Raw genomic sequence first — 19,602 nt, 5'->3', positions numbered from 1 at the left:
ATAAAAGTATATCTTTTTAAGTATATTATTTCTTTACGTTTTCGTTCTTCTTCTACATTTTAAAAATGACAATTTCCTATTATATCATTGTTGCAGCAATTGAAGGTTGTTGTAATTGTAACATGAATTAATATTATTAGTACATTAAATATTGAAAAAAATTAAATAATGAGTAGTAAGTAACAAATTCAACTTTTAAAAATATTTTTTTAAATAAATATTTTTGCAAGATCTAAGCTGTTATATTCAAAATACTTCTATGTAAATTAATAATTCCCATTATGATTTCTTCTTTTCTGTCCAAGATAATTCACATCTGTCACCCCTAAAAAACATCCTTTACACAAGTGCACTTTAGTAAAAGAGCAAATATTTTGGAGCCATCGTTCGAGTACGAAATAAAATGTCATTTATTTGAACCATTCTTGCATGAGATGCGAATCGAGTCGTTCATGCAAGCAGAAGGGGAATAAGAAGGGTTTTCACCCTTGGCGAAGAGAAGAGATTAAATATAACATCAGTGGCGGCTTAGCATGAAAAACATCACGTTTTATCCCTATTTATACAAGTTACAAACTATTTACTGTTTTTGTTTAATAACTTTATTATAAATGCATACGTATAATATGGTACTTTAAAAATCAAATGCAACGTCCTCGGCAAACATTTGAGAAAAATAAATGAGAGGCGACGCTTTTCCTTAACGATGTTGATGAATGCCGACGCCCATGCTGCGAGATTGATCCGATCACCCAATGCGAGCCAAAGTAACATCATAACGAGCATAACAGCCAGAGCAAGCTCGGAATTCATACGTTCGAAGCATTGCACGTTGCCAACGCGCAGTGGTGTCCAAAAGAAAGAAAAAGAAATTTTCATGCACGCACGAACGTAGATAACTTCGCATCTTTTTTTATTTATTGCAGAAAACGCTGATTGAATCCGACATGTCGTAACGAAATAGATTGTTTGTTCGTCGACAATATTAATGTCTTTTTATTTGTCCTTGTCACACATATAGTACGGTCTAAAATTTTTAATTAAAGTTTGCAATCTAATTTATTACACAATAAAAATATTTTGTATTTATACACTGAAAAACTATACTAAATTAAATCCTTTATATTAAATCTTTTGTTTGAATGGTCTCAACTAAATATTTACTGAATACAAAGATATATTTATTTGATACAAAATCATTCATTAGATTTAACTATATCATTTTTTAGTGTCAAAATAACACACTTTATGAGTAAGTAAATAAACAATATAAAAATAATATGTTTTAAAATTTTTAAGATAAAAAATTAATAAAATACGTGTTAATTTAACATATAAATGTTAATATGCTTTCACAGTTTGCTTACAAATTGTATCAAGGTTACATTTTCTGCATTAATTTTTTTTACATAATATTCGTGTTACACAGAGAGAAAAATGTTTGGTATTTGTAACTATAATTATATATTACTATAATTATGATTATTACTGCTATAATAATAATAATATATATATAGTTACTGTTATTATTATTATAGCAGTAATAATCATAATTATAGTAATATATAATTATAGTTACAAATACCAAACATTTTTCTCTCTGTGTACTATCTAATATATTCATTTTGTATTGAATTAACACAAAAATTTGAGTAGAAATGTGTTAAATGTAAAATGAATTCAAATTGTTCGAAAATTCCTTTTGTATTTTTCTATATAATCTACTTGTATTTATTAATTTATTTTATTATAGTTTTATAAAAACACTCCGAATTTTTTTTTTCAAAAATAAGGTAAAAAATCATAGACTTCTTTATCGGTTTTGAATTTTATTCCCTCGTAAATCTAATTCTTTAAAAAAAAGTAATAACTGTTTATATATATATATAGGGCCAATACAGGACAATAAAGTGGATGATTTCTTGAACAGCATTCCTGAATAGCAACCTTCCTTAAAATCAATGTGTACATGGCCACATTGTTATGCAACAACAAGTCATAGCTCGTGGCATTGTTTTTCTTTAATGGCATATCCCTCGAGTGATACATTAAGAAAACGTAATACTATCCTGTGACGATAGTCACAGTATTTTAAATCAGTCAGAAAAATCTTTTCAGAATCCCAAAGAATCGTGGCTGTGATCTTTATTTGAAACTGTGTCATCTTTATTCTCTCGTGCCTTGGCGAACCAGCACGTCGCCATTCCATGGATTCTCTTTTTGATAGAGGATCATGGTAAATGCCATAGTTTCATCTCTAGATTCAATAACTTCTTTCTCTCAGCCTTCCTAAAGGGATAAAAGCTCTCGACAACATCTCACTCACTTTTGCCTTTTGAATTGCCGAAGAAAGTTTTAACACTTATCCCAAGTTGACCTTATTTATGATATTCGTGTAGAATCCGTTGTAGTTTTTTATAAATCTTGCTGCTAATTCCATGGTCTTTGGCTACTTGTCTTTCAATACTTCTTTCTTCAGAAGACTCTTTTCTTCATAACGTTCATGTTGTTTCTTCATAACTGTTAGTCAGCCTTGGCGTGATTCAATGGACTCTCTTCCTAAACGGAATTGTTTTGCTAATTTTTTCACGGTGAACCACAAAAGAGAAGAATCCCACAAATAGATTATATTCAGACGCTCTTTAATTTCTAATAGACTATTTTTAATTTTGTTAAGAAGAACTTTGATATACGAATAGACGTATTTCAATAAAAGTTTTACTTGAACTTAATGAAGGTTCAGTTAAGCAACCATGATATATTATCCTTTTTGTAATATTGTTTAAAGGCTGATCAAGCTCAAAGCTTTTAAATCTTGCTGCATAAACATGATATTACTTCCTTTTACTAACATCTTTTATTTACTGTGAATTTTTGATGGTAATAAACAATATTTTCATCATAAATATTTTCCTTAGTCATATTTCAAATAAAAAATTTTTATAAACTACAATAAATTTTTGTTAGTCAATTTAAAATGTCGGCGCATTTTCTAGACAAAGAAAAGTTCCAAAAATGTTGCATAAATGTAGATTTCATTCTGAATATGGATAAAGCATAACATAACTTTTGTATATCATGCGTAATGTATCACAGAATATACAAAAGATGATTAAAGCTGATTTGCATGAATTTAAATAACATCGCCAGGTTAAATAACCGACAGCTATTCCTGGCAACCGACTGACACTTCCGTTGTAAGTTAAATTAATTGGTGCCCACGTGGAAGCCGTGATGATAGGCGCGCACGGATTAAATTAACTCTCAAGTTTCAAAAATGACATCGAAGGCGTGACAGTGCAATGATAACGCGCGTTATCCGCCCTTTATCGAGGGCAGATAAGTTTCTATACAGTTGAAAAACGGATGAACGCCGACGGGAGAAGGTCTAACTATAAATAGCGTTAGAATATCCATTTAAGCCCGTACGCACGTTAAATCGATCGACCTCTACCCGTTACAATGGGGTCTTACGTTACTGCTTGATAAACACTGATCTCTTTCCTTCAAGTGAGAAATTTACTTATTTATAGCTTTCTCAATCATGCCGGGTGCCTAACGATAATGAACGTTTGGCACAAATTTTAGGGATGCATAGGCATATCGAAGTTTGGAAGCACCCTCAAACTTTCGACAAAATAATAGGCCAAGAGTACTTCGTTTGGTATTCACGCAAATTGCATACTGCGCGTAATATTTGTGCCAATCTTGCTTAGAAAGTATACAGAATATTTAAGAAAAGTGGAAGAGAGAGCAGATAGACAAATTGTGCAAAAATATCTGACAACCTAGACAGCAAGCTGATATTATTTTTCATTTTGACATCATAATGATGTCTTTAATGTTCTTCTGATATCAAAATCATGACAAATTACGTTAGCTTGCTATCTGAGAAATCGAAAAATTGATCTTATTGAAGATAGAAGCAACCCTTGTTTTTTAATGAGATACGCTACGATACTCATTCATGTTTTTCTCTTTAATAATTCAGTTGCTTATTTTATATATCAAAATATTGAAATAGAAATATTGAATAAAGAATAATTTATAAAATATTTCATTTCTCATGTATTATATAAACATATTGAAACAAAATTTAAATATAAGAAATACTTAAAAACTATTAACATTTTCATGGTTTTACTCATTATTAGATATCTAATATACAGAGTGTCCCACAGGAAGGTGTTGAAACTAATCAGCTGTCATTTTCGAAGGTATTCAGTTATTGAAAAAACAAAAATTGCGCTGAAAAGAGGAAAGTCTGCAATTTTTAATGAATATAAATAAAGTTTTACAAAATGTTTGTGTATCAATTAATTTTATTGATGAAAAATTATGCTAAAATCGAGTAAGCGCAAAAATAATGTAAAATCGCAGATAAGATCGAAAAACAGCTTCAGATTTAGTAGCAGCTATTTAAAAAGTTATTAGCAATATTAAAAACGATATGTTAGAAAAAGTTTTTACGAGCTTTCGTAAAAAAATTGTGTTTTGTACAAATTCAGATGGTGCACCCTTCGAAAAAATTACTCCTTGGGATTATGAGCCTATTTCTCATCAATAAAATTAATTGATACACAAACATTCTGTTAAATTTTATTTATACTCATTAAAAATTGCAGACTTTCCTTTTTCCAGCGCAATTTTTGTTTTTTCAATAACTGAATATCTTCGAAAATGACAGGTGATTAGTTTCAACACCTTCCCGTGGAACACTCTGTATTATAGTAATATTATTATCCGCCTCCTAAATCTCGAATCTTTTTAATACCCATATATTTTGTTAATCTACATATATATTTATGTATAAAATATTTCTGTATAAAGCAAATATTCTGATTGTAATTTTTTTTTACTTTATTGAATCGGTCAGTCTATTTTCCACTCTGAATTTTAGAATATACAGGTAATAACGCGAGTTTCGGAAGGAATGGAGCAGCGGCGTTTCATCTCCTATTCGTCTTATTTCTCACCCGTGCCTCCGAACACCATCCGAATCTCGCTGGTATCGAACATTGATATCCGGTTATATTTCTCTGCAAATTCCTGATAGTAACAGGATTTGCAGGAAATTGTGTATCGCTGAGTGCTCGAATATTCGTGACTATTTTTTGAAACGGAAAAATTTTTTTTTAAGAAAAAGGGAAAAGAGCAGTGAGAACAAAGTAAATAACGTTTACGGCGACGAAAAATGTCGCAATATATAATGGAAGCTATTTGAGAGAAGAGGAGATAGATTTTTCTATAAATTTAGAATAATTTTCTTTATTAAAAATAAAAAATTAATTAATTTTTGAGTTATACTCGATTAAGAATGGAATTATTTTGATTTATATGTTGTTTTTGTAGATATTATTTTTCTAATTATTATTATTTTTTTTTTATAAAAAGAAATCCTAATTTATAAAACTTTATATAAGTATAATCGTTTAAAATTGATCATTATTATTTAAAAATTGTATTTTTTATCAAATAAAATCTTATAACATACAATATACTTTTTATATTATGTAATACTAAATATAGTTTTTATTATAATAATTACGAGCATTATAATATATTACGTAAAATCGAACTTTCATTCATTTTTGTCACAAATCTACGCACATTGAAATTAATTTTGTTGGATTAATGGCGCTATTTAAATGCCTGCAAATTGCGAATAATTGCGTAGATTTGTCACAAAAGTTGCAAACTGCAGCCGAAGTTAGATTCGGACGCATTTATCTGCACTGTAACTGCACCTCCTTTTGCAGCGGCACGCATACCGTATAATATCTTCATTACATTATATCTATCAATATATATATATATATATACATATATACAGGGGCCACGTGCAAAATCGCAATATAAATTTGCAAAGGTACGTGCGTAAAATGCAAATTTCATGGCTAAACAAACGTACCCTGTGATTTATAGAAGCAAAAAGGACTTAATTCAGGTTATTGTGCTAAATCAATATATTCAGATCTTATATTTAAAAAATAAACTTTTTGAAACCTTGTATTTTTGCCGCATATCTCATAGGGGTGGGATATATGGCTACTCATAGGGGGAAAGGGGGTATGTACGGCTCATGAAAAATTTACAAATAATGTATTTTTAATATAAATTTTTTTCACTTTTCAAATTTTGATTATATATAGGGTAACTCCGGTATATACGCCGCACCTATCAAAAACTTAATTTATTAAGTATTATTTACTATGTTTATAGTAAACGAACTATGCAAACATGCTTAATAATACAAACATGCTTTACTATTCCACTACACGTATGTATCATTAAATAACCACTAAGTTTTTTACATGTCCTACATTAATCATTTTATGTAGATTATAACTTATGATGGCGTTACTTATTACAGTGACAAATCGATTCAACTCACAATAAATTCATTAACATTAACAGTAAGAAGCTGAAATCATAACAATACTATTATAATATAACATAAAGGCATGTAACAGAGTAGTTATGGGAAAATTACCCCCACTCCTTCTATTTTTTCTGACTTCTGCGGCGTAAATCCCAGCGCGGCGTATTTGCCGGAGTTACCCTATAGTTTTTTGTATCATAAATTTCCATTTACACTATAAATATTACATTGCGTTCTTTTGTATCTTATTATTAATATTTGTAGAAATTTGTCATACAAATTTTTACTAGATTTTTCTATTAATTTTTCTGTAGTAAAACTAGAATTTCTTTCAAAAAGAAGACTTTGTCTTGACACGTTACGCCTATTTTACAAAATATATTTTTTAAGCGGTTTAGGAATAACAAAAATTGTGAATTTTAAATTTTTTATTGCTAACTCCATCGTTTCTAAACCGACAAAAAACTCGATATGCAAAACTTTTTCTGTAATTCTTGCCTGGATGGAAAAATTTCTGGATTTTTCCTAAAAATTGCATATTGAATGTAGCGAGAGAGAACTGCATCAGCTGCTTTAAGTATTATTAAATTATTCCAGAACGTTTCATATAGCGGCGCTATGTTTACTCGAATATTTCGTATTGCCTTAGCAATCAAGGCAATCCTCCAAAACAGGAGTAAACCTCCGTATTTATTCGTGCTTTGCAGCCGTCGGCACATAATGTATCGCAAACATTCAATTCTCACCCTTCACTCATAATCATTTCATAATATTTTGTTCTATATAAAAAGGGGAGAATAGAAAGTAAGCTTGTAATTTCACGGAATAATTAATTTTTAAAAATGCGACGCTATAACATGAAATATGATCAATTGCGAGAAAAATTCGAAATATTATGTACGTACAAAGAAGTTCCACATAAGCTCAGTTACATGGTAAACAATAACTGAGCCTATATCGCACGATCTTGTGTTAAGAGCGGAGAAATGACCAACCATAAACGTTCAAAGGAAATCAACGCCTTGCGCTTTGAAAATCCGAACATGGATTACTTAACAAAAATTATTAAGTTTAATCAAACCTATCATTCTTTTAAGTTTGTTGACTAGCGACTGTCCGGAAACATTTTCTACATAATTAGTAAGAAGGTGAACTATACAAAGTGTATATTTACAACGTAAAATAATTATTTTGAGAGATAACTTGTCTCAGACTTTGCCTTGTTGAATAAAGACAACGAAGCATAAAATTCGAAATCCCGACGTGAACCCATAAATGAGCCAATGACGGGAGTAAGAAGCCCCTGGAATGCACTATACTGCATCCCTGTACTCTTCACGATTAAATTGCACTACGACACAAATTTACTTGTTTTAACAATTAAATGAAAAATGTTATCGCACTTTCTTGCAAATATTATGCAAGGTACTAGAAAAGGATTTAGTACTTACAATTAAAGAACAAATAATCAAACTCTGATAATAAGTAAAAATAATATAGTCAATTAACGCTTAATATTAATTGTAAAAATAGAAGAAATTAGTTAGAAATAGAAATAATTTTTACAAAGTTTTAATAACACACTTAATTTTATTGCATTTTTTAGTAAAACTATATATCTTTCCTGCATTAATCGATTTTCTCGTTATTCTGCATACAAAGTACATACTAAGATTATCAGAAAATTTATTTGCAAGTTTTAAGTCAAAAAATCAAAAAGCCAAAAAATTTTACGACTTCTAAAGATTATATAACAAATAATATTTCTTTAAATCATTTATAAATTTTAAAAAGAGTAACACATCCATATATTAATATGATAAGCAGACAGATTGGCGGACGAATTGTTTTTAAAAATCTATATAAGAAGAAATAAAGAAATATGTTGCTAAAATTGATGCAAGATATGTGTATTATACAATATGATTGATCATCTCGATCATTTATAGGCAAACAAGAAAGATAGGAGAAATGATAGCAGCCTTAGCAAAACAGTAGCTAATGGAATGGCGAAGTTAAAATCACATTCGCGAGGTTTTCAAACCCGTCAAAATTCACCACGTAGTCTCGATAATGGATGCCTTTCTGTTCCACGTATAGTTCAAATAAACATTATTATTTTAATATAATAACAACAATTAAAGATATATATACACATACATTTGTGTTTAGTTGTTCTACCTAATCCGAGCGTCTTACATAAATCTTTCATTTATAATTGCTAATACCAAATATGACATTGGCTTTCTGCAGCCATTACCTAAGCTTTAAAGTCTTAAGCCGTAAAAAATTGACCAATTACAGTCGAATATGAGAAGAATAATCAACTATGCTTGGTCAATTTTTTACAATTCTTAAGATTCAAAGGTAATCTAACTTATTGTAGAAAGCCCATTAGAGGAAAATGTTATTTCTTTTGAAGAAACAAATGTTATAATAAGCATAGTAAACACTTTATTATTATTATTATATTTATTTTTCCTGAGATTTCGTACCTTTTTAAATGAAAGTACATATTTTTATTATCGTGCTGTTATAGCTAAGGTCAAGACCACTACAGAGTAACCTCTATGAAAATATGATCTTTATATTATCTTGAGAAAAATCCAGAAATATGTACAGGAGAGTAGATAAATAATGAAATAATATAATAAAGAAAAAAAGAGTAAAGAAAATCTATTAATAAATCCTCGAAATGATGCTCATTAATTTTGATATATTTTTGTAAATGATAAATGATCAACTCTTTTGTCTCCTTGTAATTTTTTGACTAATGTTAGCGCATAGTTTTAATAAAATATGTTCCCTCATATTTTTCAGCATCGGGATCAGTAAATTTTCATCGCAAATGTTACCGACGATAATTTTATCGAGTTAAACTCTCTCGTGGAAATGAAACAAGGTAAAGACATAGGAAAAACGTGTCTAATAGGGTCGTAAAGGTACAATCGTACGTTTCGTGCAAACGTGAATTACCCAGTGACCTCAATACAGCGCACTTTTCGCGCGCGTTTCTAGTAAGCACGAGTAATATCAGTCAGGCACGGCTGTTTCTCTGTTAACTTTTAAAATACTGAGCCATTTTCAGTCATAAATGGATATTATATAAAAAAATAGTTTATGTAGTAACAATTAAATTACAAAGAAAAATCAAATTTATTTCTTAAATAAATATTAGAAAATATATGAGACAAAATAACATTTGTTCAGACAACGTTATGAAAAAAGTCACATGCTCAATAAAACTTGGTACAATGTAATTACATCGAAAGTTCTCAGATACCCTTTAGAGAAAAAGTACTACCCTCAGTAAACACTTCTATGTTTAACAATTTAATTTTAGATGTGCGTGAGTCCCCTCTCCCCCTTTCTAAATCAATAAACTTAACTTTTTTCACGTAAATTGTATTTTTCTTCATCGAATTTGGATTTAGTATATTATTTTTTAATTAATAATATTGTCAGAGAATTTATCATTCCTAAGATTGAGGATTTAAGATTGAATACTAAGATTGAAAATTTCTAACAATAAGATTGATTGCACCATAAGAAAAGCACAAAATTTAGATACAAATAACTTTATAATATATAATCACATTTATATAATTTTTTTAGTAATATTAAAGTTCTAAGATTTGTAAATAATCTTGCTGATGATTGATTCTATTTAAACAATTGAACATTTTACACTTAATACAAGCATTATTAGTTAAACCAAATGTCAAATGTCATTAAAAGTAAAAATCTGTAATAATATAGTTGTAATATAGTATCGTAATGTAGTTAGTCTCTACTAAAATGCATCGCTCTAGAAATGAAGCTTTTAGAGTCGATTTTCAGCAAAAATTTTATTCAGCATTGTTTTCAAAAAAATTGATTTTTAATATTAAATATTTTGGCGAGTAGTTGGCAAATTTTAAACTGCTGTAATTATTGACTGTCAATTGATTTTTTACGATCAAGTTCTTATGTCGTATTTTAAGATTACTTAAACATTAGTTAGAAAGTAGATGAGGATCATAATATTATATTTTTCGATATATAGACTGTTATTACCTCTTTTGTGGGTCACTTCGAGAAACAATATAATATCTCGCAAATTCTGAACATTCTTTAACTAGATTGCGCTGGAATGGAAAGTTTATGAGGGATTTATTTTCAAGTTTACGGAAGTTTACTGGAAAGAAATCTCTTTTTAGCATAGCAATTTTTCTCGCCCTCCCTCTCCTTCTCTTTGTCTCTATTTTTCAAAAGATAAATTCAGAACATTATAAAACAACGATACATCACCTCTAAAAAATCATTCGTGTTAAGTAATTACAAATGAAATTAAAATAATCGGATCTAATTAATGAACAATGCTCTGGTTCGATTTTAATGGTAGTGAGAAAGAAAAAAATTCTCCCGCAGTAAAATTATTATCACTATTCTTATTAAAAGGCATATCATTTGTTAAAGAAAATCTCACTTTAAAGTTAACATATTAAAAAAAATGAATACGTGTCATTTGTTTTTTACATACTTTATTTATATTCTATATTTCTCCGTAGTAATTTTTGAAACTTCAAACATTATTTCTTCAAAACTCTATTTTGTGACATAAATTCAGACAAATCCTCAATTTAAACGCATTCAGAAATCTCCAAAGCGATCCCCGTGCAACTTTACATCCGTAAAGCAATGCGAGGCTGCGAACAATCGCGAGAAATTAGAGAGTTGTACATATCGGAAGCGAGTATTACGACACTAATAGTTAGAATTCAGATTAAGAATAAAGACAGTTTGCGAAGATAAACTGCATTACACTTGCAAATTAAGGTTCAATGAAAATTTGAATAATATTTACTAAGAAAATAAAAATGGCGGAGACTTGACAGATATGCTCGATAAATGTATGTAAATATAACGTAAATATAAAATGCATAAAAAAGGTACGTCGATAAAAATTTAATAAACTTAACACATATATATATGTAATACAATGAATAATATTATATATATCACCATAATACATTAAATTTGCAAAATAGATTTAAAAATATAATATTTTTTTAAAAGCATTATGGATAATGTTAAAAAATAAGATTCACGCGATTTTAAAATTTACAATTTTAAATTACCAACTTTAAAAAAGCTGATAAATAGCTTTCAATCTAATAAAACAGGGGAATATTTAAATGTTTATATATAAAATCCTTAATAAATAAAATATATCATAAATAAGAATATATAATGCAATATCTCTTAATGCAAGTCTAATCTGTCATCGAGAATTGTATAATTTTACAAACGAGATTCTGATTATGCACGAATATTAGACTGGCCTTCTAATTATCTCCTACGAGTCACTAATTACTGATAAAGCTGCGATAGAAATGCATTGTGCTAGCTACAGCATCACGCCGGTATCCCATGTTGTACAGTTAATTGCAGCAGAGAAGCGATCTGTATTCTATCGAACGTTAGTGTGGGAAATTTCGGTGCATTTATACCTGTCTATACTACAATAGAGTTTAGAAAATGATGGAAATTCGAATTACCAGTCATACATGAATTAAATAATACATCAAATTAAATAATACATCAATTAATATATAAATATCTTTGTAAATATAAACTCTTTATTATAATTTAAAGATACTTTATTTCTTATCTTTGCTGTATCATATCCATTATTTTAGACTTTTAACATTATTTTTATATTTAACAACCTCAAAAATCATGCATACTTAATTCCTTAATTTCATTAAAATATGAAAATATTTTATTCTTTGCACTCGACATATTCAATTATTGTTTTAATCTTCTTTTCATATTCAGTAATTATAACGACATTTAAAAACAACAGAACTTACTTTATTCATCTTTTTAAAAAAGTCAAACGTGTTATACATATAGTAAATCGATACTCTTCTTTGCATTTAATTTTACGTTTATGCCATCTCTATTTCAGTTTTTAAAATGCCATCATGTAATTTTTTGCAAATAATTTATAGTGCTAATTGGCACAGTAAGCTGATATAATCTAATTATATGGCGCGAGTTTCCAATTACCGATTGTATCGCGATGGCGATCGATTCTTACATTACGCTTAACCATTAAGTTAACATAACCTTTGGTGACGATGAGTAATAATACTGTCCGAATGAAACTAATTTGATATAACAATAATATTGATCTTAAAAATACATTAAACTTTAATTACATTCACATTTTCTAAGCATTTTCTCTGACTATAAGCTCTTTTAAGAAATTTTATTTTATATGATGTATTATACACATAATATATATTATTCTAAATTTAGTATGTGTGTATTTTACTTTTCTCTCAATTTCTTCAGTATATATATAATAAAATATTTTATTCTATTATATATCTCATTTTTACGTAAAAACGCAAGATATATTTTTTACGTTCAATATTACAATAGAATATTAATTTATATATCTGTAAACGTATATTTTATATTCGGTCACATTTTACTACCTTCTTTACTTTTAAAAGAGAGAACTTAATCTCTCATGATTATGAAATAATTTTGTTTTAATTTAAGTAATTTAGTTAAAACGTTTATTCTATTAACCGGTCTACACATAGAAGTATATCATTTAATTCATTGGTTAAGTGACTAACATTTTAAATTGCTCCTCCTCCAAAAAAGATTAAGTATGCACTAATCGTTTATCGTTTTAACTTCTTAGTAAATGATCATTTTATTTCTCTTCCTTGTAATTTAGAGTTACATCATAACTTTGTAATACTCTTTTTATTGAAACTATTCGTCTCTTTTTTAATAAATTTTACTCAGCTATCTTCCAATTAAAAAGAAGGAACTATGTTACTCACTCTGTCTGATTATCCTCAAACGTCAAGCTGCCTTCGGTATGCACATATTGCTTGCCAGGTTTCGCAGTGCCCTCCATAGTACGATAAGGGATAATAACGCGACCTCGGGCCCCACTATAGCGCACTATCCGCAGAGGATGCTGACCCACGCTCTCCACTAATTCTACATCTCTCTCGGGAAACCCAAAAATGCCGCTGTGATCGTCATCCAGAATCATTACCGTCGCCAAGCTCGGCGAGACAAGCATCGCTGGTTGCGACACATTACTGAGTCTGAAAATTAGAAAACGTTAACATTAATTCGTAAAAAATTATACTGACTTCAACATAACAAAAATCGCTTTCACGAATTTAGCACAATACCTAATAACATATAATTTAAAAAATTTTTCAAACAAAGAGATAACATTGTAAATTATCATATCATCTATTTTTAGAACGAAAATAAATGTATCAATTTTATATAACAAGCGTTATTTATTAATTATTTTTGCAATGACTAATACAAATAAATTTTTCGCCTCTCAAATTGACCTTGGATTGCACATGTTTTAATTTGCAACTCGAACAAATCTTTTATTTTCTATCTAAACATGTCATTTGGGATAGAATACTTTAATCAAGTTCGCAGGTAAGCTGGTCTATAATTTCGACGTTCGTATTTGTCATTTAAAAAAAGCATTCATCCAAGATTTTATTTTTATCTGTTGGTCTCGTTTGAGTTGATACCGAGAATTTACTTTCTGTTATTTATTCTTACTATTTAATTCTTTATCCTAATATAATACGTGTAATTTTTATAATATACAGGATGTTCCAGAATGACCGCCAAATATTTTCATTTGTACTAAAAATTAATTTTTATTTAACTTGTATTAAATTTTCATATTTTTTTCTTTATATCTAAAAACACAGTAATAAAACGTCCTTGTAATATCTCTGATATAATGCCTTACCACATAATATAATATAACCATATAGACAATATCGTTCTGTTTTACTTTTCATTATTATAACTATTCACGTACATGTGAGATGCCAGCCTATTAATGCCAGTAACAAGTCTTCAGATTTTTTTTAGAATTACAACACGTACGAAGATTATCAAGTAACAATAGTTTTCTCCTCGACCTATATCACTAATAATCGGTAGAACTTTTTATTACCATAATTGGTGCAGAAACACAATGCAATTTAACTTCTTTGTACTTTGTTATTTTTCTCCAATTTTTTTCTTCGAATTATCAAGTACGTTTATCAGTACACGTTTTACTTATAGATTTAATAACACATGCACGTGTGATTTCCGCGCGACCTAGCAATGTAATCTGACATGCGAGGTAAAGTTGCAAATAACAGAAATAAATAATCGGGTCACCTAGCCGAAACAACATGAACCCGCAATTTCCAATCGTGGCGTGAAATAAAGGGATCTATGGATTGTATGTAAAAAGAGACACATATATCTCTAAGGAAAAAAACTGAAACAGACGAATAGAAGAAAAAAAGAAAGAAATGAAATATAAGGAAACTGAAATAGATCTAAAATCAACACGCATATCCATAATTTCACATTTCTCATTATTCTAAAAGTATATTTTTGTGTCACGAGGCTATTTCATCGTGATTTTTTCTATATAAGCATGCTGCTTTAATCTGAGGACCACGTTTAATTTGTGACATCCGATAAAAATTTCAAGCTCTTTACATTTTTACGTTGACAATGTTAAGTGAAAATAAAATATAAGTTTAAAAAACGTTCACATTAAATGTTTATGATTTGTATGCTATGTGCAAAGATTCTTCTGAGTTTTCCAGAAACTAATTTATAATTCGATTAGATATAATTTAATGGCGTCTCGCAATTTTTGTGCGAAAAATGTTCGTCAAAAAAATACGTATTTTTAATAGTTATTATAAAAATTGTACAGCTCAATTTAACAGCTTCAGTGTCTTGTGCTTCAGTATATTATGTTTACAAAAATATAATACATAGTCCAAAGGTTAAATAATCGTTTCCCCATATCACCGTTATTCAGCTTTAGCAAACAAAAAAATTGTTATAAACAAAATGAAAACGTGATATAAAAGAGGCAAATATAAAATGTGTTTATATCATAATTAAATTATCTGTAAAATGTATAAAATGTATGTGTGAACATATCTGTGTAACGCGTAATTTATGAACTAATGTTAATATTAATTATTGTGTATATTATATATTTTAAATACATAATGTAAAATACATAAAATCGTGTTAATAAATAAATAAAAATGTATTAAAAGAGTAATATTAATAAAATAATTAATTGTGTTGATTTATTAAACATATTATATACATCAACGTATTACTTAATTGTTTTTTAACTTTTCGAGTATATCTTATTAATCTCTATATCTTCAATCAGATTTATATATTATATATGTAGTAATATTAACGACTTTAATTGTAAAAATAGCCACGCTAATAGCCACCCTTAACATCTTTCATTAAATCAATCAATAACAGCTCTTATTTACTGATTAAATTGCAACTACTACACGTTTGAAATCAATTGAAAGATTGCCCTTTCATTGCTGATTAATGATCTTGTATGATTACAATGAACTATATTCAATATAGATATATTTTAAGAATTACGCTTCCTTTAAAATGAAATATCGATGTAATTGCAGTTCTTAATCAGCACACGATAATTATATTGGATGCCTTACGGCGTTGCTTTTAACCTTTTAAAATAAATTATCGATAGAAATCCCAATATTCGAATATATAAACATACTTTACGTTAATGTTATTATATGAAAAAGGAAGAAAGAATAATTGAAAATATAGAATTTGCCGCAAATTAAATTTCGATGGATGAGATAAGTAGATGTGTAAAATTAAATCGATCTTATTCTTTATTTAATTTCAGGTAGACTTTATTAATATAGTAAATTGTAATTTTTTTGATTGATATAAAACATAGTTATTCAAATATTAAAGTTAGAACTTTCAAAATACCACATTTCGCAGAAATATGATATAAAACAATGAAACTTTGGTAAAAATAATATCGATAGAAATAAAAAATAAATTTAAAAAAGTATACCATAAATACCTCATGTCGAACAAAAAAATAGATAAAAATAAACAATAAAAGCGAACGTGGTTATCAGAGCACAATGGTTAGAGATTATTATTAAAATCTTATATAAATATCGCAATCGCAATTGCATGTTTACGATTGCGATTACGATACTTGTGAAAAATTTTAACAATAAATGTATAAACACCGCGCTCCGACATCCGCATTGGCTCTCATTCGCTATTCTTATTTCTTTTTTTAACTGATATCAATATCCTGATCGTTTTGATAACGCAATTTACAACAATTTTAAGCTACATCTTTTCGATAATGAAAAATGTAAGAAGCGTCAGAATGATGTACTTTAACTTTTTAATTATGAGCATCATTAAGTACGAATCTAAAATCATATAATAGCTTTGTATAAATTATAAACTTTCTAATTTAAATTATATTTGATACAATATAATTTTTAATAATTATGAATAATACATTAAATTAATAATAATATTAAACTGTTTTTTATTTTAATCTTTGCACAATTCATAATACGGCCCCATTTTTATTACTAACACGAGGATTAACCGGAATGATATTGTATTTTTATTATTTTCCTCATTTCTAGTATTTAACATATTTTAAAATAACAACCTTAATATCTCTTCGCTAAAATTGTTCGAATTTCTCTAACATTTTATATATACTATCATCATAAGTGTTTGCAAAAAGTGACTATCACTAACCTCACATAAAAATGTTCATCCTCCTCGAACAATTCGTCATCGATAACTGAAAGCTTGATGGTCTTCATGGTCTCGCCAGGCTCAAAAGTCAGAGTGCCCTTGGCACTCACATAATCAGATCCCGCTTCAGCGGAGCCATCTTCAGTGCAGTAATCCACAGTGCAGGGTCTATTGAGATCACCTCCAGCCCTGGAAACGCCCACCTCGAAGGTCCCAACATTCTCCATCACAGTATAATGACCAGGTTCGAAAAATACTCTCATGGCGTTGACATGTTCGATATCGATACTCTCCGCTTCAGCTTTCTGCAACTCGGCCTTGACCTCGCTAAGGTCGCTCTGCGCTCTTTCGCTAATCTTCTCTCTGCCTGCTGAGGTTACCCGCACCTACCATCTTCCTCGTAGCTTGCACCCTATAAAAGGCCCTGCTCTTAGGACCTTTTCCTAACACCTCCTCGTGAGCCATGACTTCCAATTGTTCCAGAGCCAAAGTAGGGTACTTTTTACGCAATTCCTTTAATGTATTGATGTAATCTCTGCGAGTTTGCTCGAACTCTCTCGCTTCGGGGGAATCGCCGTCGGCTAGGCGGTCCACCATGCCGTGAAAACCATCTTGCTGAGGCTTGATCTCCAGCTCCACCCCCATCTCGGAATCCCCAGCCTCCGCCTGCACGATTACACCCCGCTTGTTCATTCGGTAACCTTTGTGCAGATACTTGTAGATCAACAGTCGTCGATCAGCAACGTAAGCCGTCAATACTGTGGCTGGGAAGAAGGCGAAGGTCAAGATGCCTTCCCAGATCTCCAGTACACCGGGACTGGAAACCGCCAGGATAACGTAGAGCCATACGTAGGCGAAGATGCTCCAAGTGGCGGTGACGAAGAAAACGCGCAGGTGTTTTATCTTCCGGGTCTCACCATTGGGGATCACAAACACGCATAAAGAAATGATAACAAAGAGATTGTAAGCGGCGGAGCCGACGATCGTACCCGGGCCTAGCTCACCCGCTTGAAAGTTCTTCGCCCAAATTTCGATGATGGACAGCAAGATCTCAGGAGCACTACTACCGAGCGCCATTAAAGTCAGATTGGCTACCGTTTCGTTCCACACTCGCACCACGATGATCTGCGGCTCCCTCCCATGACGACGCACGACCAATTCTTTCTCCTTGGACGTGATCACCTCGATGGCAGCCATAAAACGATCGCTAATGATCGACACGCCGATGAACAGATATAACAGCAAAAAAAAGTACACCAGGCCCCGGAAGATGACGTCGATTAGATGCAAGTTGTTCTCCGGACGCCAGAGCGGTATCACTAGGCCCGGCTCGCAGCGCACCGAGTAGTTCGAAGACATATTGTCAGAGTTGTATGTCGAAAATTACGGCTGGAACTTGACGCGGTCTTTCTTTCACCAAGCTACTTGCCGTTTCTTTGGGAATAAAACTCCGCGTGGAAAAATCTCGTTCTTCATTCAGACTGACTCAGGGCGATCTTCCTGCGGCGTTATCTTGACTCGCGGCTCGTTGCCGAGGGATGAGAATTCTAAAAATTTACTTCCTCTTCGGGGAGAAAGACGAGAAGCAAAAGAGATTTCTTTTTTCGAACCTCGAGAGAAGTAATCGGACTAAAGACTATCTTCTTTTATTTATTATGTTTCCCTTTCATAAATTTTACTCTCTATTACATCAACATTGACTAGCGAACCGAGATATTCTCTTCTAACGTGCAAAAAGCGTAAACGAATCCAATCTTTCACATGCGATGCAGCCGTGTTTGTTTTTGCTGAAAGAAGGGCGATGACGTTTCGGAACTACTCCAGTCGCGGGCAACAGCGATAATACCATCGAGCTGCAATTTTGTACCAGCTAATTTTTCCCTCAGCTTTCTTACTGACTAATTTCGTCTTCTAATCAAATCTTCGACATTGTAATCCCCATCAAATTGGCCTTGAAGTATTTTTGTCTGTGTGTCACTGCCCTGTCCTTCCCTGCACTCACGCACTCCCGCCCTGCTAACACCCCTCTCTTTACGCACGCTCGCTCGCACCCCCGGAAAGACAAGCTAGTACCACACGGATGACACTGAGAATGGTATATCGGCGTTGGGAATCGGCTACCGATGGCACCCACCGATATTACCGCGGCAGTGAGCTCCCATCACGAAAGCGGACCCTCTGACATGACGGGGTAACAGAACCGTACCGGGCCGCGCTCGAACGAACACTGAAAGAGAAGTGAGAGAAAGAGAAGAGGCTAGAGGAGAGAGCGGCCAGACCGAGTGGGGAGTGGTGTCTCGAGCTAGCCAGACGTGGCCACCCCATCTCTTTGCCCTCCTCCTCTCGCCCTTTAGCCTTCTCCCGTATCGCTCTAGTCGCGTCCTCGTCGACGGCAGTGCGCCGGCGATACTCCTATCTCGGTTCTCTCCATCATGCCGACGGTATCGCCGACCTTGTCTCGGCGGTACTTCCGTCCCTATCCAGTTCACAGCATCGGTAGTATTCCCCTTCTTGTCAACTTCACTATTGTGACGATCCCTCCGTCTTTCTCCACCCCA

At 31.1% G+C, this 19,602-nt stretch overlaps 1 protein-coding gene across 1 annotated transcript in view; it reads right to left on the bottom strand.

Moving 5' to 3' along the window:
• The window catches only part of LOC108725772 (sodium/calcium exchanger 3-like), a 51,553-nt gene extending 32,296 nt beyond the window's left edge, over positions 1-19,257 (bottom strand). Inside the window, 3 exon segments of the mRNA XM_018452983.1 lie at positions 13,231-13,503; positions 17,045-17,409; positions 17,411-19,257. Of these exon segments, the coding sequence (XP_018308485.1) occupies positions 13,231-13,503; positions 17,045-17,409; positions 17,411-18,403 (1,631 nt within the window). The 5' untranslated portion in view covers positions 18,404-19,257.
• Between the last annotated feature and the right edge of the window lie 345 nt (positions 19,258-19,602).

Source organism: Mycetomoellerius zeteki, unplaced genomic scaffold, assembly GCF_001594055.1.
Source record: "Mycetomoellerius zeteki isolate Tzet28-1 unplaced genomic scaffold, Tzet1.0 scaffold36, whole genome shotgun sequence".
Taxonomy (NCBI): Eukaryota; Metazoa; Arthropoda; class Insecta; order Hymenoptera; family Formicidae; genus Mycetomoellerius; species Mycetomoellerius zeteki.
This window is presented reverse-complemented; position numbering and strand designations above follow the sequence as displayed.